General features: G+C 39.8%; 2 protein-coding genes across 3 annotated transcripts in view; one reads left to right on the top strand and one right to left on the bottom strand.

Annotated features, from left to right (window-relative positions):
* Window positions 1-6952: 6952 nt before the first annotated feature.
* znf408 (zinc finger protein 408) lies at window positions 6953-20024 on the bottom strand. The gene is made up of 9 exons (XM_026378909.1): window positions 19902-20024; window positions 18813-19104; window positions 17157-17215; window positions 16069-16283; window positions 12577-13307; window positions 11716-11925; window positions 11261-11384; window positions 9745-9978; window positions 6953-8024 (listed from the first exon to the last, which is right to left on the bottom strand). The coding sequence occupies exons 2-9, from the start codon at window positions 19086-19088 to the stop codon at window positions 7351-7353; spliced, it is 2523 nt and encodes an 840-aa protein (XP_026234694.1). The 5' UTR covers window positions 19089-19104; window positions 19902-20024; the 3' UTR covers window positions 6953-7350.
* Window positions 20025-22698: 2674 nt separating this feature from the next.
* Window positions 22699-26374, top strand: part of LOC113174496 (FERM domain-containing protein 5-like) — a 56877-nt gene continuing 53201 nt past the window's right edge. The window contains exon 1 of one of the 2 annotated variants that reach the window (XM_026378549.1): window positions 22699-22808. In XM_026378549.1, the coding sequence (XP_026234334.1) occupies window positions 22707-22808 (102 nt within the window). In that variant the 5' untranslated portion in view covers window positions 22699-22706. The remainder of the gene's footprint in view (window positions 22809-26374) is intronic. The other variant, XM_026378550.1, reaches the window with a different exon arrangement.

Raw genomic sequence — 26374 nt, forward strand, 5'->3', positions numbered from 1 at the left:
AGGACGAGTGGAGTGGAGAGAAAAAGAAGACGGGGGAGGAGATGATCAGGAAGAGAAGCTGCACAGGAGTGAGGAGAGGAGACAAGAAAAGGGTAAGACAGCTGATACACCTGTGGGAGATCAGGGGAGAGGAGATGCAGTACATTCACAGAGGCAGAGAGACGAGAGGCAGCTTGATTGAAAAGGAAACGAAAGCAAGCAGATGCAGCCGTTAGCTCTGGATGTGTCAACTTTTGAGTGGTCATCAATCAGTTCCCATTTACTGCGAGACGAGAGAAGAGAGAGCTAGAAACCCTTCATTTAATCACTCAGTGGTGCTCTTAATTTAGCTGCCTGGCGCCGAAAGATGACATGTAGGCAGATCCACCACAATCCGCCTGCAGCATGGTTACATTTCTCCTGAACGCAGCCCACAACAGTGCACGCCGTGGCGCTCACATGCCTATTTATTTGAGCTCAGAGAGGTAGACGACCTGTTAAGTTAGACATCACAAAACCATGCGTGACATGAATTCAGTCAGGAAGGTAATCCCACGATGCCACAGTTTGTGGTTATACTTAGCAGCAGATCAGGGACAGTAGATATTCAGCGCGTCTCCCCACTGTAGTGACACTCGTCACTGCCAAGTTGGATAAACATCAACAAGACTCCTAAGGGAGCGTTTACACCTGGCATGTTTCAAGCTGTTTATTCAGTGTAAAGAGCGTTCAGGCCTTTAGGTCGGTGGGAATAATGCAGCTTGAAGCCAGAAAATGCACATCACCACCAATTGTATTAAGGTTTGTGGGGTAATAATGGAGGGCTCCCGATCCATGATTAAAGACGCGGACAAAGACCAAATGAAATCAGTGTTCCCAGAAGCCTCTTTAACTAGACAAACAACTGTGAAGCGTTCCAGCGCAAATCACTCATGAGACTGAGCCAGAAACAGTTCTCAGAAAAATTCTAGCAGTTCTGCTAAAGAGAATATAGAAACACACAGTATGGACGTAGACACTGAACAGTGACACAACAACAAACCTTAACCTGCAACAGCTCATATATTTGACCTCACTGAGGGGTGATGAAATCAATGCAATTCGATAAATTCTGTTTTCATAGCTGTTGACAGACACAACAACCTTATTACGCTCAATGTGTTAGCTAGCAATTGCCTAGTTACACATTCATTAATTTGGAGGCTATTTCTGGCCACCTCATCAGTCTTAATCAAATGTTTACTCCCTTGTTTCAGTTTCCACCAACTCCTCAGGGAAATATGCGACTATTAAATAGCTAAATGATCCGCTGTGTTCACCAGCCACAGTGCAACAGAGGGATTCCTCAGACACAGCTGCTGAGGTCGACAAAAGTAGAAAGATCCCGATGCGTCAAAAACCAAAACATTGAGCAAAAAGAGGCTAAAAAGTGCTACAATATATACGTTTGGTTTAAAAGCAAACAAATACCTGTTGACTTTCAGAAAACATACCAAAATATTTTGTGGATTTAGGATTTAGTTTGACAAGGAGGTCTACTTCAACTAACATTAGCTTGTGTGTGGGTGCTGCCAGAGGCTGTGATCAGAAGAGGCAGCTCCCTGATGGTACCATCATACCTGTGTTTGAATGTGTCTAGTAGAGGTTATTAGAAAAGCCTACATTTTTGGTTGCCACTGCCATGTTAATGATAAAAAGAGCTGTGTACTGTACTCTGATGCAGGAATGCTCTGGGGCATGTAATTTCTTATATGAACAATAACTAGACATTAACATCATTTCTAATGGTAACTATGTAAGAGGGAGTCCTAAACAATGTAAGTGAAGAAGAGAAATAAGGAAAGGCACTTGCTCAAGGGCACATATGAGTCTAACTTTATAAGCGAAGTGAAAAGACTGAATGTTCTTTATCTCTAGACTCTCCAACTCGGAGGACGGAGCTGAGAACAGTCAGCTCAAAAGCTCTCAGTAAAGCCTTAGAGTCAAGTTTCTGGAATTTGTAGTTGCTCTAATATAATAAAACTGTGTACTATACCGCTGTGGCAATGATCAGTCTTGTTTTTAATTAGCACACTGTCAGAGAATAATTGCATATCATTTATTTGTATGTCTCTCTCTGTCTGCTGTCATAAAAGTGAAGACCCTTTCTGTTGGATCACTCTTTTGCACAATCAAATGATAAATAAATTTAATGCAGCTTCTTTGCTGTGGTAGGTTAGCGTATTCCTATATTTTTCAGTGGGGAGTAAAAAGCACTACGAGCCTTTACAGAAGGTGCAACAGCAAACAAAGCTGACATTTGAAAACACACAAAGGCGCACTATAGTCTAAAACAGCCACCTTGGCTCGTGACCTCATAAACAGAAGCAATTTTTACTTGTGGACCCTTATCATATTTGACCTTAGTGGCATGAGTCATGAAAAGCTTCACAGACAATTTTAGCCTGATGGAAAAAATGCATTCAGTATTTGACTGGAGAAAGTCAGTTTCTTTCTAAATTCATATAATATTGTTTTTGTTTTTATTTACCAGAATCCTGCTCCAACTGTTTTAAATTGGTTCAACTAAATTTTAAAAAATAAGCAAAGTATGGCCAACTAATAAGATGAGCAAGAAGGTATACTGGGGTTCAGTCCCCCAACAACAGCAAGTGGTGCTCTGACTGCTGAAGCAGCACTTTTTATGCACATACTTCTGAATGCTGGGGCAAGCTGAGATGCCCTCCTTTATTGCATACCTGTCGAGATCAGGTGTGGCCTTGGATGACAAGGGCTGTTGAGTTTGTTTTAATAAATTATTTTGTGAATCCTGGTTTAGGGGAAGGCACAGGCATACATGGGGAAAATTATTTTGATGGTGTGGACTCGAGCTACCACTACATTTTTTAAGTTTTCTCCGCACAAGACCAATACGCTTGTGTGAGCAATGCCATATCAAAAGGAGCTTTCGGGGGATCTATTATTGAGAATTGTGGATTTACATAAATGACCCCAAGAACACAACAAACACTCATCAATAAGGCAACGAAGCAACTCAGAGTTACAGCTAAAGATTTGAAGGCATCATTGGAACTGACTAACATCTGTGTTCATGAGTCTTCAGTACATAAAACATTGAATAAGCACAATGTCTGTCAGAACACTACGAAGGAAGCTGCTGCTCACTAAAAAGAACACTGCTGCATGCCTGAAATTTGGCAAAGAGCACATTGACACTCCACAGCAGTATTGCCAAAGTGTTTTGTGGACTGAAGTATGGGGAGGGAATCATCATGATTTGGGCCTGCTTTGCTGCATCAGGACCTGGCAAACTTTCACAGTGATTGAAGGGAAGATGAATTCCCAAGTGTATCAAAAAATTCTTCAGGATAATGTGAGAATGTCTGTACGTCAGCTGAAACTCTGTAGAGGTTGGGTGATGCAACAGGACAATGACTCAAAACACAAAACAGAATGGAATCAGAAAAACAAAATCCACCTTTTGGAGTGACCAAGTCAGAGCCCAGACCTCAACCCAGAAGAGATGCTATGGAACAACTTGCAGAGAGCCACACACGAGACGTCCAAAGAATATGAGTTACCAACCAGTTATAAATTCAAAGAGTTCACATACTTTTTCCACTAGCACTATGAGGTTTTTATGGTTGTTCTCAATAAAGAAATGAAAGATCAGATTTTTTTTTGTGTGTGTTATTATTTTAGGCACACGATATTTGTTAATACTCTTGACTTAGATGAAGAGCAGATCACATTTTTTGACAAATTAATGCAGAAAATCATGAAATGCCAAAAAGGTCACATACTGTTAAAAGGCCAACAACCAAAATACTTAGTTTTTTTCTGTAGAAGAAACTCCTCATAGGTAAACAGAAATGCTGAAGAATATGACTCAGAGTTACCAGCTACAGAAAATGTATTTATTTTTGTCACACAGGATTATTTTTATATTTTTATTATTTGGTCCATTTTGTGTCAGCCCTATGCACCTCTGCAGGTGGTTGTTCAGCTGCAGTCAAAAATGTTTCCTGTTTCCTGTCTGTGGCGATGCATTACGGTGGGAACCTTGTAGCCACTGCGCCATCCTAAATCACTCTGAAGTTTCACAGAGCTGCTGCAGTGGTTTAGGAAAAACAACCTGAATCCTGTGTGACAGCTCTGCGGCAACTACTTAAAAATGGAGTTCAGAAACCACCGAAATAACAGAATACACACTCCATTTTCTTTTTTCACTTAATAGCTTCAAGAGAGGAGCGAGAGGTGACGTGTCTGAAACCTGCAGGTGACTCATATCTCCATCTCTGATGGAGAGAAGAAGAGAAAATGAGGCAGGTAGACAGGTTAACAGAGGGAGGGGAAGCAAGAGATACAGACAGAATAAAAAAAAAAGGTACAAACAAAAAGACTAAACAGAATGAGACGGGCAAGTAGTGAGACCTTCTGAGTACGGGCCAATGCAATTCCTCTTAGGCTATCAACGTATAAAATGTGCGATATCTCACAAAAGAGGCTTTAAATCCTCATCTTGCCAAGGGAACAAAGCTAATTAAATCATTTCTGGAGCACCCGTATTCGAATATCAACTACTACTAAAGAAAGCCAGTAACAGAATATCAACCATAAAGAGCAGGAAACACAAATCATCGTTACGTTTTTCTGTTCACAAACTGGTTTTTAATAAGAGCTGTGACACATGGAGCAGAGAGAAGAGAGAAGGTTGTACCCTGCAGGTCAGCGCCTCTCAGCAAGTGGCAGCGAGTCCTGCAGGACAGTGAAGAAGTGCATTACATTAGATTTATCCCAGTTTGGATGACCAAGGCAGCATTGCTTATAGGTTGAAAACAGCATTGAAAACAGCTGGAAGTTTAAACCAGCAATGCTGATCCAATGCTGCATTTCCAGCAACTGCATTCAGGTTCATTAGGAGAGGGCTAAACTTTTCATTGATTTCCAACATTGAATAATTACATGTAAAAACTAATCAGCACAGGAGGCTTGTTTTTTTCACTGACAGACCAACCAAATCCCGAAAGACAATTAAATAGTAATTAAATGTGATATTAAAGTCACATTTAAGCAGGCTGGCTTCTAAAGTAACCTTTTCAGTATAACTGCACCATTTTTTTCACACTTTCTAATTAGTCTACTTTTCCATGCAGATTTTCAAAAGGTCAAAGAAGGAAAAACAAAACTTTTATGGGCGGGGTATTCTACTCCTGTAGAGCTCTTGGGTTGATTTTTCTTTGTAATAGAAATTGATTTTTTTCTCAAGTGTATGCATTACTTCTCAGTGTGCGTCAGACATCCCGCAGCTTTTGAAATCTTGTCATATGGAGGATCCTTTGCAGATACTGGCTTTTATCTTCCTGTGGCTCACCAGTGGCTGACGTTTCTGTTTCTATTTTCACCAACATGACTAAGCTTTTGGATTGTCTGTGTCTAAATAACGTGATCAGAACGAGAAACAGCCCTATGTTGAACTTTTCAGTCCTGTGCTGCCTTCAGAATTGTGCTTTGTCTATTCGTTTAGAGTGTTTTCCTGTCTGACTGATTTTACTGAAGAAATAAATTTGCATGTTTCCACTTTTCAGCATTCAGTGCGTTACATTGTGGTGTGAACTAACCATGACCTCAGTGTGAAAACATAGAAAGAACAGGTTATTATTAAGTTAACTAGCACCAAACTGCATGCTGGAGAATGTAGCGCAACATTTAGCAGCTAAAGAGCGAGATATTATTATCTCAGAAGAGCAAAGCAGAGCCGCTAAAAAAGAGAATTAATAAATGTTGTTGCTAATAATAATAATAGTAATAATAGTAATAATAATAATAATAATAATAATCTGAGAAAAGAGTAAACAGGTTATGGTTTTCTCATACATTCCAAATTGCAAATGTACACAAACTCAAGGTCTTCAAGGTCAAGTACTTTTCCAAAAACACTACACTAAGTACCACTTCAATTCTTTACTCAAGTTGAAGTACAGTAAATGCTCAAAGTGTACTTTTATTTTTAAAAAGTACAGGTACTCCCCTAAGAAGACTATGTATGTTAAACATTACGGATGCTGTTGGTGACGTGCCTCGTGTGCCAGATTCAAAGAAAGGACTTCAAAAACCTTGTTTCTGAAAATGTACTTGATTAATTAACCAAAAGTGGTTCATAGTAATATTCATAATTATATTTTGTATTCGGAATCTGAATATGAAAATAACTAGTAATAACTAAAGTTGTCAAATATGAGGTTGGGTAAAAAAAAACATAAAATGGAGATACACCAAGTACTCAAGACTTTACTTAAATAATATTAATGTATTTAGTTACTCATTGCTGATTAAACTGTCATGGTCAATTGCTGATTCACTCCAGTCTTCATTTGTCTACCCTTAAATGTATCAGTCTGACTTTTATCAGTCATCTGAGGCTATCAAACAACCCTAAGTGGTTTTATAATTCTGTGTATAGACCTCATGACAACATGGAATTAAACAGTCTGTGTCTGAATCTTGTCATTCTCAATCCTGTTTAACGTCTGCTTCACCTGTTGGGGTGGGACAGTAGTCTGGGGGACATATTAAAACAAGACATACTGTACATGAAAACAGCTGTGTGGGAGTACAGGTCCTTCAAGAATGCATAAAGACACACATATTATATTTTTGGATGCATTTAGCAGTGCTATTGTTTCTTCTGCCTCCAGGGAACAACTGACTAGATGTACAACACTTGATATCAAGTGGAGATATTTCCAGAGCAACTTCAGTGGATTGAGACAGCAAAAGTGTTTTGTTTTGTTTTATCTGACGCATCAACAGTAGATGTCATCTTTGGGTGTCAGCTACTCAGAATCAGACAGCACACTGATGTTAACGTCAGCAATCACAACAAATGAAATCCACTGCTGAAGAGGTTCAGGGACACGTTCCTCCACACATGCAGGACGTAGACGATGGGGTAACAAAACACGATTTGGTCTGAGTACAGGACAGGAGTTTTATTTACTATCTACAGTATTTCTGGTTCCCAACTAGGACCAGTAACATCTGCCGTTAATATTGCTCTGGCCTACGACATAACGAACCATGAATTACATCTGAAGAGTTTGCATCAGTCCTGTGCAGGTTGTTCAAAGGTAATGTGGACTATTCAGAAGAGCTGCTGAAAAAAATGCAGATGAGGTAGGTGGAAGAAAGGTGGGTTTAAGAAAACTCTTCTTCACACAGTTAACTGTAAATGTATTGAGCTTAATGAACAGATTTTGTATTTATTGTAACAGAGTCACACAATGAATTGATCATGATTTCATCTCTTTACTCTGCAACTCTCCGAAACACCTGTTCCAAAGCAAACACCCCGAGCTTTAAGATTTTGGGCTACACAGTGTTTATCTCAACAGTCTGAGCCACAGAACAGAGTTCGCTCCCCTCCTCCTGTAAGATCAGCAGCTCTCCTACTGTCTGCTGCCCATGGACCACAATGCACTGCTCTGTGCCCTCTGATATCACCACCTCCACCAGCTCCTGTTCCGTTCCTGCAGGCAGCGAGCTCTCCGAGGCGAGGAGCAGAGGGGTGGAGCCTGGTGTGGACAGGTTGTCTGTGACGTAGACCACAGTGTGTTGGACATTATTTAAGGCCACTCCATCTTCTCCTCTTAAGGTCTCATCGTCTTGAGCATTTCTCTCTACCCGCCTTATCTCCTCGTTTTCACCCCCTTTCCCTCGTCCTCTTCTTGGCTTCACCCCACCTCCATTTTTCTCTCCTGCCACTTGAGGTAACAAATTCTTCTTCTTGGGTCTGCCTCTTATCGGCTTTGGGTGACTGGACCCTAACGCGTGCACAGCCTCTTTCTTGCTGGCGTTCATTTCTTCTCCATGTCCCCCCTCCACCTCCACTTGCTTTTGAGTTCCTCCCTCTGTCCTGTGCTGAGATTGATGTCTCAGCAGACTTTGTCTCACGGTGTAGGACGCTCCGCAGTGGCAGATGTATGGCTTCTCCATCAGGTGAGCTGACTTAATGTGTCTCCTCAGCTTAGTGGCCAAAGTGTAACCTGAAGAAAAATATAAAAATCACTTTTCCAAAGAACACTTTTCAGTATCAGCTAAAAGAACAACTAAAATAATATATGAGAACCTGAAAAGTTGCATTTTAGGTTTCTGGAGCTCAGTGGCAAAAAGGGACCATATAGAATCGCAGGCTTTGGAGACACACACAATCCCTGCTGATGGGGTGATTTGATTTTTGGCGTTATTATTTTGAAGTCATTTAGTCAGACGATAAGATAAATATAGATTACTGCCAGCTTTGCCCTTTAAGTTAAACTGTACAGTATCTAAAGCAAGGCCTCAGTGCAGAAACTGTGTGATAAAAAAAAAATCTAACCTGTCTAATTATCTAATTACAAATGAAATTAAAACTGAAAGAGACAGAGAGAAGGCACGACAAAGATAAAACGCAACCATCTAGAAACAGTTTGAGTTCATGAATAGTGGAACAACTGAACTTGGCACACATGTTTTTGCTGTGGAACACTTCATAAAAAGTAAATGTGGACAACCAAGTTTGTGCTTTCCAATCATGCATGCAGGACAGAACATCTGCAGCCCACTGAGTAAAATAAACAAGGATGGTTGGAGGGGAAGTGGCCAATGTGTACTTTATGCCCCCTGACTGACTTTTTCATTGACTCGTTTTTCAATGTTTTGTTTATTTACTCTCAAACTCTCATTTGACGAAAACAGCAAAATTACAAAGTCAAATTAAGACCATGTAAATATTTCAGGAAACATGTTGTAAACATGTACTAGTGGCAAAAAACATTGTCCGTATACCGTTGTGCAAATACTGTATATGGGGGTGTGAGTGCGCCCTGAGGCTATTTGTGGGGAGCTCTGGCAACAGTGCTGTGGCTGCAGTTGCAGCATAAGAAGAGATCTCTAGTTGGGACCAGCTTAGCAGTCAAATGGTTTCAAGGCATGCCAAATAACCGCAACATCCTCAGTCTGGCTATGGACCTTTGTTGCATATCATGCTTTCTCTCTTTCTCTCGCCATGGTTTCTGTCTTCCTTCATTGATAACTATGCCAAAAATAACTTAAAAACACCTTCAGGTAAACCTCAAATGGTGGAAAACATTTAAAGAAACTATGGAAATCAATATTGATGTACTATTTCAACAATTTGTGTGTGTGTATGTTATTTCCTTTACATTTTAAACACAAGCAAAAACTATACCACAAAAATTACAAACAATGTCAATGATTTATGTAATGGTGATACTGCAGCATCAATAATAATAATATTAGCCTGGCTGGTTATTAAGGCTTACAATGTTAATATTTTGGTTCGCTCTCAGTGCTCTCCTGACCCGAGTCTCTTCTGGCAACAGCAGCTAAGCTGCTTTTAAGAGGAAAGCAAAAAACCTTTTTTCTACCAATTTGATGGAATTAAAAATTGAACTAAATATTCAACTTACAATTGTCTGTATTGTGTTTACAGTTTGTCGTGATATTAACAAATGTCTCAAAAGGCAGTAAATGCATTTTTAACGCCACTACGTGTTGAATTTTAAACTTTTTTCTGTCTCTGGGGTATCATCAGAAAGACACTACTGTACCCAGTGATACGGACCGTTGTGCAACGGTCGAGCTGGATATTCTAAAATAATGAGAAGATGGGAACAAAATCCATTTGACGGTAGGCTTAGAAAGCTCAGGACAATTTTTTCCACAATTGTATTTGACTTTAAAATTTTGATATCATGTTTTAACCTTTTCCACAGATAGGGCAGTGATGGGGCCTTTCTCCAGTGTGTAGTCTTTCATGGGACTTGAGGCTATGCGGGTCCCTCAGTGATTTTCCACAGTAGCTACAAAGGAAACCTCCTCCGGTGTGGGAAAACATGTGCCGGCGGAGTTCTGGTTTCTGGGAAAAACTCTGATTACACTCAGTGCAGGGATACGGCTTCTCTCCATTGTGAATTCTCAAATGGCACTCGAGGTTTCCTGAGAGACATACAGACAGACAGTCAGGCGGTTAGACGGCAATAGAGACAGACAGAGACTAGTGATAGGAAGGGCTCTGGTCGCAGTGGGAGCGGTGCAGAATGAATATGCACTTTTCCAATAATGTGTGAAGATTAGCTCTTCTCGCTAAATTGATGCTGTCACTTTGACAAATGAAAACACAAATTGTAGGAAGTGATCACAGCTGGAGACAGTCTCTCAGTGGTACAACTGTGTAGCTGTTAAAAATAATCAAGTCAAGTAAATAGATCAATTTGGTCAAAGTCCTGCATTTGGCCACTGTCGCTGTAGTGCTACTGTATCGTCTGCTATATTCTCCCATTTTTATTACTAAATTATTATTACTGCAGGATTTGCATGTTTATAACAACAAAAACCCAAGCATATCTAACAAGATACAATGTACAAACCAGACATATCTTCACATGTTAGAAGTTGTATTTTTCTACTATAGGTGAAATTAGCTGTTTCTCTTGTTTTAACACTTTGTGCTAAGTGGTTTTGCCAAACTCTGTGTACTGCATTATAAAGGGGGGATTGAGAGTCTACCTTTATTAATACTATGTTTACTTCTGTTTTTTGAGTGGACAAAATAGAAACACCTGCCCACATAATGTCACCTGAGTTCAATAGCAACTCAAACTACAGCTCTCAGAACGATCATCCAGATCATCAACAGTTTGAAAAAGAACGGAACATTATCACCTTCACAAAAGGAAGATATACTGCAAAATAGTTGTTTTAGACTGCATTTGTTATAGTTTGGTATAGTTTGGTGTACGGTAACTAATGAAGTGACTAAATGTAAAACTGAAAAACATATGTTGAAACATTTTCATTACATACTTTATATAATAGCAAAATTAAAGTATGAGTGTTTCTGGAGCTGACTGCAAGCTCATGATTACTTTGCAAGATTACTTTGTTATATATGATAGACTTAAAACAAGTGGCCACAGCTACAAAGGACACTTTCAGGTACAGGTCAGAGTTGAAGTTACCTGTATTTTAGAAAAGCTCAGAGCCCAGTACAGTACATGCACACTGTGCTTACAGATGTCAATTCAAGAAAACTGTCTTGAAGCATAAAAATATGGTCTAGGCTCCAGTTGTGTTAGTGAAACACAAGCAAAATGCAGCATGATACATGTGAGATGGACAACTATTAAGAGGAGCTGAAACAGCTTCTGTGCAGAGAAGCCTTGAGCACACCTGACAGCTTGTTGCAGCTGCAGGATCAGTTTTGAACATCTGACATTACCTTTCTGACTGAAACACTTCCCACAGTGCTGACAGATATGAGGTTTTTCCCCCGTGTGCAGCTTCATGTGGTTCCTCAGAGAACCAGAGTTCGCCAGCAGCTTGGAACAGACTGTACACTGAACCTGGAAGAGAAATCCAAAATATGCAGCATGTTTTTTTTCACCATTTTAAAATACTCAGTTCAAACTGCTGTTCAGGGAGAAAAAACAAGACCAGCATGCAAATTTAAAGATGTTAGCTGTGCGGAGAGAAACACAATGGGGAGCAGTGTTTAAAAGTAGCTAAAGGGGAGGCCAAGCAGCAGAAGCAGTCATTTAAAAAAATTCCTACACCAGTGAAAAATTTATCAACTTAGTTGCCCATTGTTCTTCTTAATAAATCTGCCATACTTTCAAAATGTCACCACAGGAAGTGAATAAGAATTTAACTATGCAGAGTAAAACACACTCCTACCTTTGCAGGCTGTGTGCTGATCGTTCTGCTGCAGTGAAGGAGGCGGTGGATGCGTAGGGAAGGCCGCCGTGCAAATGCCTTGCCACAGTGCTCACAGGGGTAAGGTTTTTCTCCGGTGTGCAGGACCATGTGCTCCCTCAGGTCTCGCTTCAGGCCGTAGCTCTTCTCACAGTGAGGGCAGGAAAATGGACGCTCCCCGCGGTGACTCATCTAGAGATAATGCCATTATCATTTGTATAATATGTGTATTATTACTACAGCTATTGTTCCCTGGGATAGGTAAATTGCTCCTATTTGCATGATGACTCATCTCCCCATAAAGACTCCCCATATCCACAAACACACTGTTACAATTAAATAAATGGTGCCATATCCTGCATTTGTGATCCCATTTATTTGTCAAGTGATTGTTTTTCCATTCCTGCAGATAGAAGCAGGAAATGTTTCAGTTGAAACAGCAGTAGTAAACACAAGCTTTTGGTTTCAGAAAACGAAAAGGTAAAAATGTAGATATATGTTTTCTGTTTTTTTTCAAAGCTGAAACTGGAATCTTTAGGCCAATATCAACATGACCTGCTATTTTCTATACTTTTACTATTTCAACAATTCCTGTATAGAGACCAGAACCAATTTCTATGATTGTTTTAAAGAGTAATATATATATAATACTGTATATTAATATTTAGACTGCAATTTGTACTGTTAATAAAGTTTTTAGATATTTTGAATGTACTGTATTTGTGTTGTAGAAAGAAGCAAAAGCATACAAGGAGAGAGAACGAAACAAGGAGAGAAACAGAAAAAAATGAAATCAAAAAGAAGAATATGTCTTTTACCCAACCATCCAACCACACTCCCTACCTGATGGGCTCTGAAGCTTTCTACAGAGGTGTAATTTTTCCCACACTCTTCACAGGTGAAGGGCTTCACATCTGTGTGGCTAAACTGGTGTTTCTTCAAGTGACTGAGCTGGAAAAACTTTTTACCACAGCTGGAACATCTGTACCGTCTCTCTCTGATCTCTGGACACCATGTGAGAGCTGTACCTGCAGCATATGCTGCTGTGACAGGCTCAGCATCAGGATGTAATATCTTCTTTTCTGGGACAGGCTTGCTGCTCTCAGTGGAGGGCTGTCTTTGTCCCATTGTCTGTCTGGGTAGGTCGGTGCGTGCGGAGGGTCGCTTCAACCGACTGGTGACACAATGAACCCTTCGTGGTTTAGCAGCCAAGCGAGAACTGCAACGTACAGAAGGGGATCTAGAGCTCGGAGAGTCTGTTAGCTTGTCTGTAGATTGTGAGTTTCTGTCCACAGCAGCTGGAAAAGTGTCTGAACTCTCTGTGAGTCCACCTGCTGCTGTCACATCACTTATGACTGTTTGATTATCAGTGCTGTCGTCTTGTTGTCTGTTACTGTCTGGATTCTGCTCAGACAGAGTTTTCTTGACTTTCCTTGTCCTCCTGAGGATAGTGGGGGGATTTCCATGTGGTTCCTCCTCTTCCTCCCTGTCATCTGCCTCCTCTGCCTTTTTTTGAATGATCGATATGTTGGTAATTATAAACTCTGGATCAGTCTTGCGTTCCAATTTCTTATCTGTCCAACAAAAGTAGTGTGTTAGCTGAGTGTCAGATATTTTCTCTGTAACATTTCTGATGACTGACTGATCAATCATTTGATTAATCACTGCTCTCATCAACCATGCTAAAAACATACCATAACATCAGTCTTATTTTCACATTATTTTTTCATTTGATCATTAAGCAGCTTTTTTGTCACCACTACTTTCCTGTATATTTCAACAATCATCATAGTTTGCCACAAGTTTCAGCAGCCCCCTAAAAGGTTGAGCTTGTTAATCATGGATGAGATGCAGATGTATTTGACAATACAGTCTCATGTTTACTGACAAATCACTGCTAAACATGAAAGTAGGACAGAGGCTGTTGAATCCAGACCTACAGTACTAGGAAAGTGCTGAAACAATAAAGGAGACTTTTTTTAAATAAATAAATGAGCATCTTTTGTTGTAACATTAGTGTAAGATAAATCAGAATGAAACAGGTATGCTTGCTTGTTTGCATTATAAACTCTGTCTGTCTGTGTGAGTGTGTGTGTTAGAACAGTGATCCTATATTCCTTAATAGAGTTAGTTTCCTTTGGTTTTCAATGAATTATATAAAAATAAATAAATAAATAAAAAACTCAATACTCAAACTTACTCAAAACACATCATGCACCGCCATTCTTTTGAAAAGCTGCTGTGATTTCAAGCTTTTTATGAGGCATAAAGAAATCAATAACATAAATAATCTAAAATTCCCCAGCGTAAAAAAAGTAAATAAACGGCATGAAATCAATATTTACTATTTACTTTATCAGTAGGTTAGCATTTTGAAAATTACAAAGTTATAGTGAAACAGCTTTAGGATGAAGACCAGTGTAATTGGCCAACACAACACCTGGCCGGAGGACCTCACATTGCATAGCAGAAAAAGTTTAACCACATTCAAGTGTTTTCTGCAGGGTGCTCCATCATTTTATCACAGCACCTTGTAAACAAATTTCTCCCACTCAAAAAAATGATAGAGAAGTGCCGCCTGTGTGAACCCAGGCCGAAGTGCTCTCTGCAGTCGGTGTCTGCACTCTTATTTGTGAGGTAAGAAATTGCACTCTTTACCACTGCTGCACAATCACAGTGGACTGAGTGTTTCTGTAACTCCAACGAGTGCAACATCTTCTCTCTAACAAATTGCGTCAGTCTGAGTCACAGTTTGCTTTTAAGTCTTCGTTCTTGTGAATAATTTAGGTTTATAAGCGTAATACTTTCACTTCTGTGTACACGCTGTACCAATTTATAGCTATATGTATGTACATACAGTATGTGTTATTTCCACTAGAGGAATTTATAGCTGTTGTCTATAAAACTGCCTGTTTATGTGTCATTTGTTTTTGTTTGTTGTTTTTAATCCATTTTAAAATTAATTTTTATCACTAGTTATTTCCTTCCATTACAATGTACCTTTCCTGTATAGATTAATTGCTTCTTACCTTATTATCTTTCATTTAGTATTCTTAATTGTTTTAAAAAATCCTTTAAGATTTATGGGCTCAATCTGTTTGTATCAGCACTCTGCAAGAGCAGGGGCTTAATAAGATATCCACAAAGAGCCACAGTCTGTTGCTGCTGCTGCTGCTAAGTATTTTCTGCATGAAGGTCCTCCTTAATCTCTCATCAATCACAGCACATGAATGGTTCACAAACCAGAAATAAAGAATTAGCAAAGCTGGAGAACACATTGCTCATGTATAATAAATGTGCTGTAATGATTTTGTTTTCTTGCTGGCGTTGTCATTTAATTGATGGATTTTATGTTTGCCAGAAATAATAATCTCCTAAGTATTTAACTCCAGTGTACATGTTCAGTTTCAGTGTATTTCAGCTAATGAAGCTTTTTCTTCACAAAGGTCTCCACTGATACAAACAAGTTGTTGATGTTCCTAATTCAATGGAAAGGTTCTGCTTTTATCATTGAACTCATCCATGAAGTTGATGCAAATGTATCTACCAAGACCTTTGGGTTTTATGTGCAGCATATTTCATTTAACTATAAATTAGATCGTAATTATAACACTGGATGGTAAATGAGGTTTCCTGGAGCCATTACCGTTGTTGAAAATGTGTAGAAAAAAAACTGAATTTCACTATAGTTGAACGCCCCTCTAGCTCCTCCAGGTGGAGAGTATTTAATAAACCAGTCTTTACATTATTCAGGGCCAGTATTATATTTTTATGCAGGTTTTTACATTGTTACTGTTATGAGCTTTAAACTATAATTAAGGATGGCGGCCTTCTATATTTTTTTTATTATTGTTAAACAATGTAATGAAAAGTTAAAAAAGACTGAATTTATGAAACTAACAAGTATTTTTTGTATCCATAATCTGATTTAGTTAACTATTTTATATTGAAGTAAACAGCTTCACAGACCGATGGCTATCACAGTCTGGTTCTTTTAAGGCAAAGACCATGCTCAAGAACAGTTATTTGTATTCGAAACCATTTTTCTCTTTGACTTTTCAACATTCACGTGCTCTGCACCTGGCTTATTGAGGTCATGTCCAGAACTAACAATTATCCACCGTTTCCCCTTAGATCCTTTGTTATTCTGTCAATTTATTTTGTGGCGTTGGACATGAAAGTCCAGACTGGTCTAAATAACACACTGAAACATCTTTCAGGGGGAATATCTGGTAATTAAATATTCCTTAGTCCTAAGCAGAACTAGAGACCTAACGAATCTACTACTTTCTGTTTGTCTGTAACTAAATTCACTTGTATAATTTCTGCAGTTACCTGAGTGTTGTGCAGATGTGTTCTCTTCTTTGTCTGGTTTGCCTGTTATCTGACTCCTTTCCACATTCTCTTCATACATCAGCAGCTCTGTTCCTGGCTGGACGTCCTGACACACACGCAGACGCACATCCACACACTCACCCACACACACCTCTCTACACATGCACTGTGCTGCCACATTCTGCTGGGCTCTGCTTCGTGCCTGGCAGGCAAAGCTGGGGGGAAAACAAACAAATGCAAAAAGAAAAGAAGATATGTTACTCTCCAGTTTATGTCTGTTCAGTGCACAGTATTTTTGCATTGAATTGAATGGGGTGTGACATGACAAGTTTTAAGAAGATAAACTTTAATCTTTTGGGAGTTGATATAAATATATGTATGAAACATAGCCAGAGATTACAGATTTAGAAAATAAAGCACTGCAATGAAAGAAACAACTGTGCTTGTGGTCCATAACACAAGACTTGGTGCCAGAATATGATGGTGCATTTTTTTTCCAAGTTCTACTCTCTGGAGTAGAAAATAGGCCGGTTTGGAAACTGGGACACCACACCATACACACCCTGGAGCAGGAGATAATGCTGCACTGCACATGCTGGCAGCAGGGCATGTGACACATAAACTATAGTGTTGACATAATGATACACAAAAAAATAAAAAATTAAATCTTAACATATATATATATTTTTTTTAACTTTTACATTTTCATTGTTTGAAACCTGTACTCGGGAACTGATTTGACTTTAGGGCTTTTTTTTTTTTTTTTACTCTTAACTTAAGACACTCGAAGCACCACTAAGAACTAATTCTAATAATAAATTCTAATTATAATGTTTGTTTTTTTCGTATTAGTATAGCTGTAATTGTCAGTCATTCAGGTTTTGATTTCGGTTTTCAGGTGAATGCCACTTCAGAAACAAAAGACGTGTATATTCAAAGGATTAGGACTTGTAAGTGCATGATACTTAAGAATGAGTCTGTACAAAAACGTCTTGCATGAAGTCTAATATCTCTAGTGAGCCAATAAAGAGATAAAAGCACCACTTAGTCTGCCTTGAAACAGTGTGTGAAGTAGTGTCTTAACTTACTTGAGCCAAGCTGCTTTTTGCAATAGATCTTCCTTATTTGCTGCTTTCTCCACCAGTGCCTAAAACACACAGCATCAAATTTTGTATTAGAGCATTTATCATAAGATTGCCTAAATAATCAGATGTTCACTATCTATCTGGTAAAATGACTCACTCTGAGAAGCACTGTCTAATACATAAATGCAATATATAATTTTATATTTAGATTCATAATAGTGATGATTTCTGTCCATGTCTGACTCAGTAGAACCACTACAATAGAATTAAATGTCTCGGACAGGTTGTGCATTGAATGTGTATTGATTGCAGTGCCCTTGTGAATTAAGCCTGAGAAACTGCTTTCAGTTCTGCTGAAAGCTGGGTTTTTTCTCCAAGCATTTTCTTCTGTGAAACACTTTGTAGAAATTACAAGGACTGATTCTTTATCTTCCCTAAATGCTCGTACTTAATTACGCAGAAAGGCTCACATTTACTCCCCTCCTCCTGTGTGCAAAGGAGACAAATTGGTTTCAAACAAAAGAAGCCGGTGAATGTGAAACTCTCAATGATGAGATGTCTTTGCGTCAGTCAGCCAGGACAAATTCAGGTCTGTAACTTCACACTTCTGGATTGGTACTAGACTGTAACCTCTTGACTAGTGAACTGAATCATAATTGCAACGCTTCTATTTTGTCAGAGCCTGTGTTGAGACATTGTGAATTTCTTTGAGATAATGAACAATCCTAAAACTAGATAAGTGCTAATAAAACAAATTCTGCAGTTGGAATTTCTACTAGTTCTATCTTTATAAAACCAGTACTTACTGCTGTGTTATGTACTAACTCTGAAGATGTCAGTGTTTGGTCAGGTGCAGCAATGATTCAGGCTCAAATATATGATCACAGATCTAATTTGACTCTTGGAACCCTGTTCTATTTTGGTTCCCAGAAAGAAGCACATCAACAGGTACTTACGAAGAAAACCAAGAGTTGCATTAAACATAGATAAAAACTTCTTGCACTAAAACAAAATGATCTCATCAGTACACGCACTGAATGGGCCCAGCTGCATCTTAAGAGAAACTAAGAAGAGTAGGAGCCTTGATTGAAAAGAGAGACATAATTAACACAACTCTGTCTCCAGAAACTTATGTTTCTATAAAGCTAAACTGAATCACAAATACCTTTTTGCAAGGAATGTATTTGCAGCTAAATTTGGTTTTCTTATAAAATAATGAGAATATGTTAACACTTGCAAATATGTAGATATTGAAACTATCATTCACAGCACTTAAGGTTAGACAAAGATTGTGATGTGTCTTAACAGTCGCTTTGCATACAATGTGTTTATTTAGCTTTTAACATTTAACAAAACTACAAACTTTCTCAAACCTTAACCAAAGTGCATTTCTTGCTTGAGATTAATCACACATTCGACTCTGTAGTCAAACTTGGGCCTTAAGTGTGATATCCTTTCAACTCACTTTCTCACTTTCACAACTGTATAACATAAAAAAAAAAATGTTGTATCGTCATATTATGATTTTATGTGCTACAAAAACACTATCACATTCACAGTTTAGTTCGTTTAGAAAACAACATTTTTACTAGACAAGGAAAGGAATAACTGCTTCTCAGTGATTTGTTAATGTGAAAACAGAAACTGCATTCAGTTTACCTTTTCTGCTTCTGTGCTGTCACTCTGAACTGCTCTGGAAATCAAAGTGGGCTCATTTTCTTGGTATTGAGTAGTTGAGACATTGTGATACTTCCAGGCCCACTCTGCATCGCCCTCACTCCCCACTAGGGCTCCAGCCTCCAGCAAGTGGCCGACCCACCACAGCCCCAGTCTTCCCTCACAGAGCCGTGAAGGACCCACAGCAAAGCCGCAGGGGAGCAAGGAGGACAGAAATGAGGCGAGAGCAGACGGGATGGGAGGAGCGAGACTGGCCATCAAGCTGTACAGAAAACTAAAAGGCACATTACAGTCAGAAATAAACACGGTGAAGTTACTTTTAGTTAGTAAGCTGCACAAATTATTACCTACATAAGTACAAAAGTCCTCATGATGATGAAAAGGAGACTTTTTATGATACTTACATCTCAATATCTTACACAACACAGAAACACCACTGAACAAGCATTATTTGTATTAGATACTTTAAAATCACTAACTTGGATGGTTTATTGTGACACTTGAATTAAATCTTTAATGTTCACTGCAACTGTGCTTTTTCTGCTATGACAAGTAATGGTAATGTGAAAATCTAACCATGGAGAATATGACAATAAAAAAGTGTACTCTTAAAAGCTTCTTTAACCCGACTTAATTTATATACACATACACAACTGGGCTTCTCAATGCTATGTAAAAACATCACAACTTTATTGTTGCATTTATTTAGTTTAATTAAATCTGCCATTCCTGTGTCTCCAGTCCGTCTGTGTATCTAACGCAGGGTAAATGCATTTCTGGCCAACAATCAACACAACTAACCCTACGTCTGTTCGCTTTAAGCTGTTTGAGCAGATTCAGTTATCAAACTGAACGGCATGATCTGATACTGAGCTATGGATGATGTTTGTCTATGTGTTTATCTACAAATGTGACATGTGAGTCAAATCTGAGCCACTAACAGTGGGTTGTTGTTTCACTTTAACAATATGTTGACACTGGTTAGCCAAGTGGCTTCAGTTAGCTAGCAAACGTTTGTGACTCAAACGATTTAAACAACCACTTTTATAATGAAAGCAACTGTGTACATACTTTGGACTTTATCGTTGTCTTGAATTGATAATTTACTATCACACACGTTTGTTTATTCCGCTGTAAACTCTGGGAAAGGCATCGTTATCCAGCGAGAAAAAACACCAGGTCAAGTCCTCGCAGTTTATGGTCCGACCGGAAAATGAGCTGTAGCGTCTTTGGTTCCGCTTGCAGTCCTATCTGGAAACAGCTTGCAGAGGATAACTGAGTGCTGATTTAAGTGACTCACTGATGATGTTGGACTTTCCTGTGTCCTGTAATGAAGAGAACTGTCTGAGAACACTTTTAAAAGCGTGTCAGTCAGCGCCTGTGTACGTTCAAGATCACATTTTGATTTTGATTGTTTTAATATTCCTGGACTGGTTAAATGAATGATCATCATCATTCTTATCAACCTGCTCAGCTCCTAGCCTGCTAACCAGGACACATGCCTTTTAGATCAGCAGCATGGCCACCGAAGCAACACCAAGGGACATTCAAAAAGAACCTGTTCCAGTGTAGAGTACAAAACAATCTAGTCTGAATTATGAATTTGACAGATTTCCATAATCAAAAAATGCATCTATCCACACTCTAAGTCCTTGTTTTGATGTTTTTAAATACAATTTAGTTGAGCTTAGTGACTAAAAATAGCTACAGAAGACTTACTTGGAGGTGCCAGAGTCTGAAGGAGAGTGGAGGGCCACAGAATATATACTGCTTGTAATCCAGCACAGTCAGTGATGATTTGGGGCCATATCGTCTGTTTGATTGACCCAATCACCTGATCATAACCTCACAGAGAACTACGGAGTGTTGTCAAGAGAAGGATGAGAAACACCCAACAATACATATGAGTTGCTCGCTGCTATCAGAGCAACCTGGTCTTCAGTATTGCTTTAACAGAGCCACAGACTGATCGCCTCCATGCTGCACTGATGCAGTAATTTATACTAAAGGCATCTGACCAAGTGTGTTGAGTGTATAATGAACAGACTTTTTGGAGTTGGAAAATTCTCTATTGTTAATACTTGCTTTTTTATAAATAGAGCTTCTCTGCTTGACTTTTTATTATCATGAGCTGTATTCTCACTTTACATGTAATGCTACTAAAATACATGAGAGTTTTTTTATTTAAATTATTATTACATGGTAAATATTTTTTTACAATATTGTATTCTTTGTGATACACTAGTATTTAGCAAAATATTTTAACCAGTGTGGCTTTGGATCCTCTGGCTGGGTGCTTGTGTTTGCCTGTTTCTGTATATCAGCCCTGTCCAGGGTGTACTCTGCCTCTTCCTCAATGACAGCTGGACTTGGCTCCAGCACCCTGCAGAAGGATGAATTAACCAGTAATGACAATAATGTTTTGTCGCTGGCTTATATTAAAATCTTATTGCATAGAGACATCTTGTTTTACTTCGTTAACAGGGCTCAGCATTAGGATAATGACTGAACACTTGCATACTTGTCAGATGTGTTAGTCCAGCCAAAAAAATACAACTCAGGTGATGGCTCTGTTCGTCTTTGTTATTACCGTGAAAAAACACCAGAGGGAGACATACTCAGTGAAACCAAGAGAAATAAGAAATACCAACAGACTCAAAACTCATTGTACCATCAATCAGGAGGCGCAAGGTTTTCCTCACAGAAAATGCTTTCAGACAAGATTGGGGCTAAAACTAAGGGCTTTATACAGTAGACGGAAGTTTTCAAGTAGGTGGTCACAAATGCAAACAACACTGCCCTTGAGCAAGGCACTTAATCCACACAGTTTCCAGTAGAGGTCATCAATCATCTGCGGTGTCGCTGTTGGGTCTAGAAAACAACTAGAGCGAACATTTTACATTACAGCTCGAACAAATCTAGTCTGTGATGTATAGCCTGTTACTGTCATTAATTTAACATTTGGAAAAAGTGAAACTTTTCGTTTAGAGAAATCATCCACGACGACTGCAGCCTCTTGGTGCATTCAAGCTGTTTCGGAAATGTCGCTTCTAACTGAAGGTACAAAACGTCCAAGTGATTAAAGCGAAACTCTGACTAATGATTGGCTACTGACATGTGACGTTTAAGTGATGTGGCGCATAACGTAACAGGTAACATGTTTCAAGATGATCATGCGTGTTATGATTATATAGACATAAAAGCCTTCGAGTATATTTATTCAAGTATAAAATATCATATGTGTGTAGTAGCATGTGTTTCTGATAAATTGTATGCAATGCACTTATCAAATGATTCATAAAGTTCAGCAGCAGCATGAAGGCGCATGCCTGTCTGTTTTATGAATTGCGAAACTACAGGCCCACGGTGTTATTATTCCTGACCATGTGGACATGGTCACGACGTAACCCAGCCTATCGGAATTTGGGCTCCCGTCGTTGCCTCTGTGCAGGTGGACCCTCTGCTCTGCTGCGTCGGCTGACGGACTAACCATTCAACAGCATCCCGCCCAGCAGCTCCGAGAGCGGCATGGCAACGGCGAGGAGACTGGGGGGAGAAGGTGTGGTGAGGGTGACAGTTTAACCGGGCCAGAGACAGAGAGAGAGAGAGAGAGAGAGAGAGAGAGAGAGAGAGAGAGAGAGAGAGAGCAGCACTATTTCCACTACAGACTGACTGAAGACACGCACCGTGCGGTGCCTCCACCACTCAGCGCTCACACCGTGAGAAAACGATGCTCCACCGCCGCTGCGCACTGACGCTGCCGCTGGCCAGGTGCTGGACCAAAGGACAGGGGCGCCGTTAGCGTGACAGAAGATCAACTTGTATGTATGTGCTGTGCGCCCTTCTCCCCGGTCCCGCACACAGACGATCGAGAAGATGCTGAGCCGACTGATGAGCAGCAGCATCAGGAGTCTGGACAGGGAATGCAACTGCACTGTGAGACTGCTGGACGACTCAGAGTACACCTGCACCATTCAGGTCAGTGGGGACCAACATTTCCTGTTTCCAAAAACCACCTTGTGTTCAGGTAAATGACGCCTCACCACACATTCAATCAGCTGCTTTGACATCCAAAAAGATCCCGATTCAAGCAAGAGCCCTCTGCGTTAACTCATCTGAATCCTTTACCATATCTGTTGCTGTGTGTTTTACCGCCAGACGGTACAGTTACTGTGGGGCTGGAGAGTCTGTCTGCCAGTGTGTGGACCCATTGTGATGCATGTGGTGCGTGCATTGCGTAGCAAATTTGAAAGGTGGTCAATTAGCACTAAATGTGCTCCCTGCACAAGACCAGAGTCTCTGGGTGAGCTGTTGTCATTTCAGCAGCTCCATGCATGCATTTATGTTGAATGCATTATGAAACTAATCTGGATAATCTGATTGCAAACGATTGCAGCGGACAGCTCACAGTGGATTTTTGGATCATCTGAAGACAGGCGGAGGCAGAGGCACAAGAGGTTTTGGTCCCTAATAAGGGAAAGTTCAACGTTCAGTCAGTGAAGATGTGCCAGTGTGTGTGTGTGTGTGTGTGTGTGTGTGTGTGTGTGTGAGCAAAGCAGACGTCATAGTAGTTTGCCCTTCAGGCTGACCCTGTGTTTCTTGATCAAGAAATGGGCTCTTTTTCAGGACAGTATCATCACACATGATGCTCTTACTATAATTTACTAGTGCAGATTATCACAAAGCACTGCAGCAATATCTTCATTATCCAGAGGCAATTCAAGGGTTCCTTCTAAATATCCAAAAGTTCTCCAGCCTCTCACCAGGTCTCACCAGAGGCAGCAGAAGTGCATGGAGGAGGCAGCAAAAGAGCCATTTTTGCCTCAGCATCTGCGATATTAAATCTGGATGCTTGAAATGTTTCTTTCCAAAATAAATCCATTTTTGAAATAGTTCAGTGCTTTTTGTTGAATGAATCTTACCCGCATTATCCCCTCTTTGTAGATTTGGCTCTTTGTTTCCGCTGCAGTATGAGTCTTTCATTGTCTTTTATTTGATGTTGACACAGTGATAGAAAAGCAGTTATTCTTCTTTATGGTCACTTATCAGGCTGCAGCCGTCTTGGATGGAGTAAGGTGAAATTCACTGCAGGCATATTTATTGAATTGTAAAGATGTTTTGGTTTTCTGGTCACTTACACTGAACACATCAATCTGCACATTGGCCTAGTCACTCAGCCAGGCTTTCAGTCAGTCAGTCAGCCCCTAACTCACTCAGTACCTGGCAGACTTGTTTGAAGCAATTCTTTTTATTTATTGTGCACAGAGTCGTGTCAGAAATCAATTGTTATATTGATATGAATGAAGAGACATGACTAGGGTCAGTAAACAGACAGAGGAGTAAAAACAAGCAATTAATATCAACTCCTTTCTTTGTAAACCAACTGTGTGTGTGTGAGTGTGTATGTGTGCGTGTAATGTTTTCTTATTGGCTGCTTCATGGAGAAGTCTGTGCTTCATCCTGGTCCTTTGAGTTGCCAGAGCTGCGTTTGATGCTTGTTACTGCAAGGGATTCCACTGCTGCTGAATTAGAGATGACAGCACACAAAGACCATCACCACCTGCTCATTTCTAGGATCTGATGGCAAAGGCAAAGCGAGCCTTTCAACGTCGAGCAGCTTAAAGTGGCAGTGCTTGGGGAACAGAAGAAATAGTGATTTTACGTCAGCCTACAGGCTTTTCTCTGCTTAGCCTCATCCTGACAATAAATAATAAACATCTGCAACAAGTTGGGCCTTTTTTTTTTCATCAACTCTAATCGTGTTTTAACTTAACACAATTTAACAAGCTCCCCGCCAAAACCATCATGTAAGAATGCTCTTTAGCTGAACTTTTGTCCACCTCTCTAACTTACCTCTCACTTTTCGTGTTTGATAACCACAGCGTTATGTACGTTTCTGCCTTCCGACTGCTCTGGAGAAGACACGGTGCGTGTGTAGTGTTTTTTGATGAGTCGTGTTCATCAGAGCACAGCCTGCGCCTGTTCCCCCTTGACTTCTTCTCAGTCATGATTCAAAGTGTTTGGCTGTCAAGATATGCTGATCCCAGCCTTTTAGCAACTGAAAGCACACTGCAGAGACAGAATGCTTAATTTCTAGTGCAGCTTCTATGGAGAGAGATTAGCTGTCTATTGGCATATTTCATTATTTCCACCATGGGAAATAATGAAATATGCCATTATTTCCCACCACGGGGCTCTTGATAAAGAACTGGTCTAAATGGAAACATAAATAGGATCATCGGCTTAATCAATTGTCTATTGTTTACAACAACAACATCGTCATTTATTTGTTGGCAAGAGAATGTATGAACACAACATTTAGGGCTCTATATTAATTATGTTTTACACAAAGCATATGCAAAGCTAAATAATCACTAGCAAACTGCTTCAATGACATTACAGTGTCCTTAGTGGATGGGGATAACATTGTCGGCTCACTAAAAATGAGAGCAGATGTCCTTCCCTGCACACCTCAGAGATGTGGCCCAGAATAAATGGCACTCACGGGGCTCCACAACGGTCACGCTATCCATTTAGCTCAATTAGGCTCCACATTGAACTGCTGCTGTTAGTGAAGTCACATTATAGAGGACTGATGGTGGATACGACCTTCATAAATGAAAAACAATCTTAACGTGAAGGCAGTGTCAAGTGGACGACAACCCCACAACCCCATACTGATGACAGTGAAGCATCATGTTCACTCATGTCCCCTCTTCTTCAACACCAGTCAGCATATTCATCGTCACCTCACATTCACAGAGGTCACAGTACAGCCCCTTAAAGTCTCAGTCCAGAATGATGCAGTGCTGTTTCTGCTGGCAGAGAATATGGACAAAGGGTTAATTGGTGGGGAAGCAAACTGAGGATTAGTTTATGACTGGGACCTTTATCTAATGACTGATACAGTCCCCTGATCTGCTTTTCATTTGCCTTTATTTCTCACACACACACACGCACACACACACAGAGAAGACAGCTGTCATTTAAGGCATTTGACTTACCAGAGGGAGCCATATGGGGTACTTCTGCAAGCATACTTGTGGAGGGACGAGCGCAGACCACGAACAGATCGAACTACAAACCCTGCTGAGCCACAGCTACCTCTTAGTAGCAGGGTAAACAGTTTCTTTATTGAACGCCCAGTAAAGTGACTCTGTCAAAGCATCTTGTCCTAGCAAATATAGTATTATATTATATAGTAATACAATTCAATATTTTATCCATATCACATATCATCCCCAGTCTAGATCCGTAACTGGAGAAATTAGTTATAAAATAAGGCCGATCTATTTTAAGATGAATTGTTTCTTTACTTTTCTATACCCCAAGTGCTTGATACAGTAATTGTATTATTTATTGATGATTATTATTTATATCCAGTGCACCTCTATTTCAGATTTAGCCAAAGCCCATTTAACATTTAGGATTATGAGGAGGCTACTGAGTGCCTGTGTAGAGTATGTCTTACTTTAAAATTACTATCTCTGTAATTAAAGAGATGCACAAATACAGGGGTTGTGCGTTTTGTCGGCTTTGAATTG

The sequence above is a fragment of the Anabas testudineus genome, chromosome 3, assembly GCF_900324465.2.
Source record: "Anabas testudineus chromosome 3, fAnaTes1.2, whole genome shotgun sequence".
Classification (NCBI taxonomy): Eukaryota; Metazoa; Chordata; class Actinopteri; order Anabantiformes; family Anabantidae; genus Anabas; species Anabas testudineus.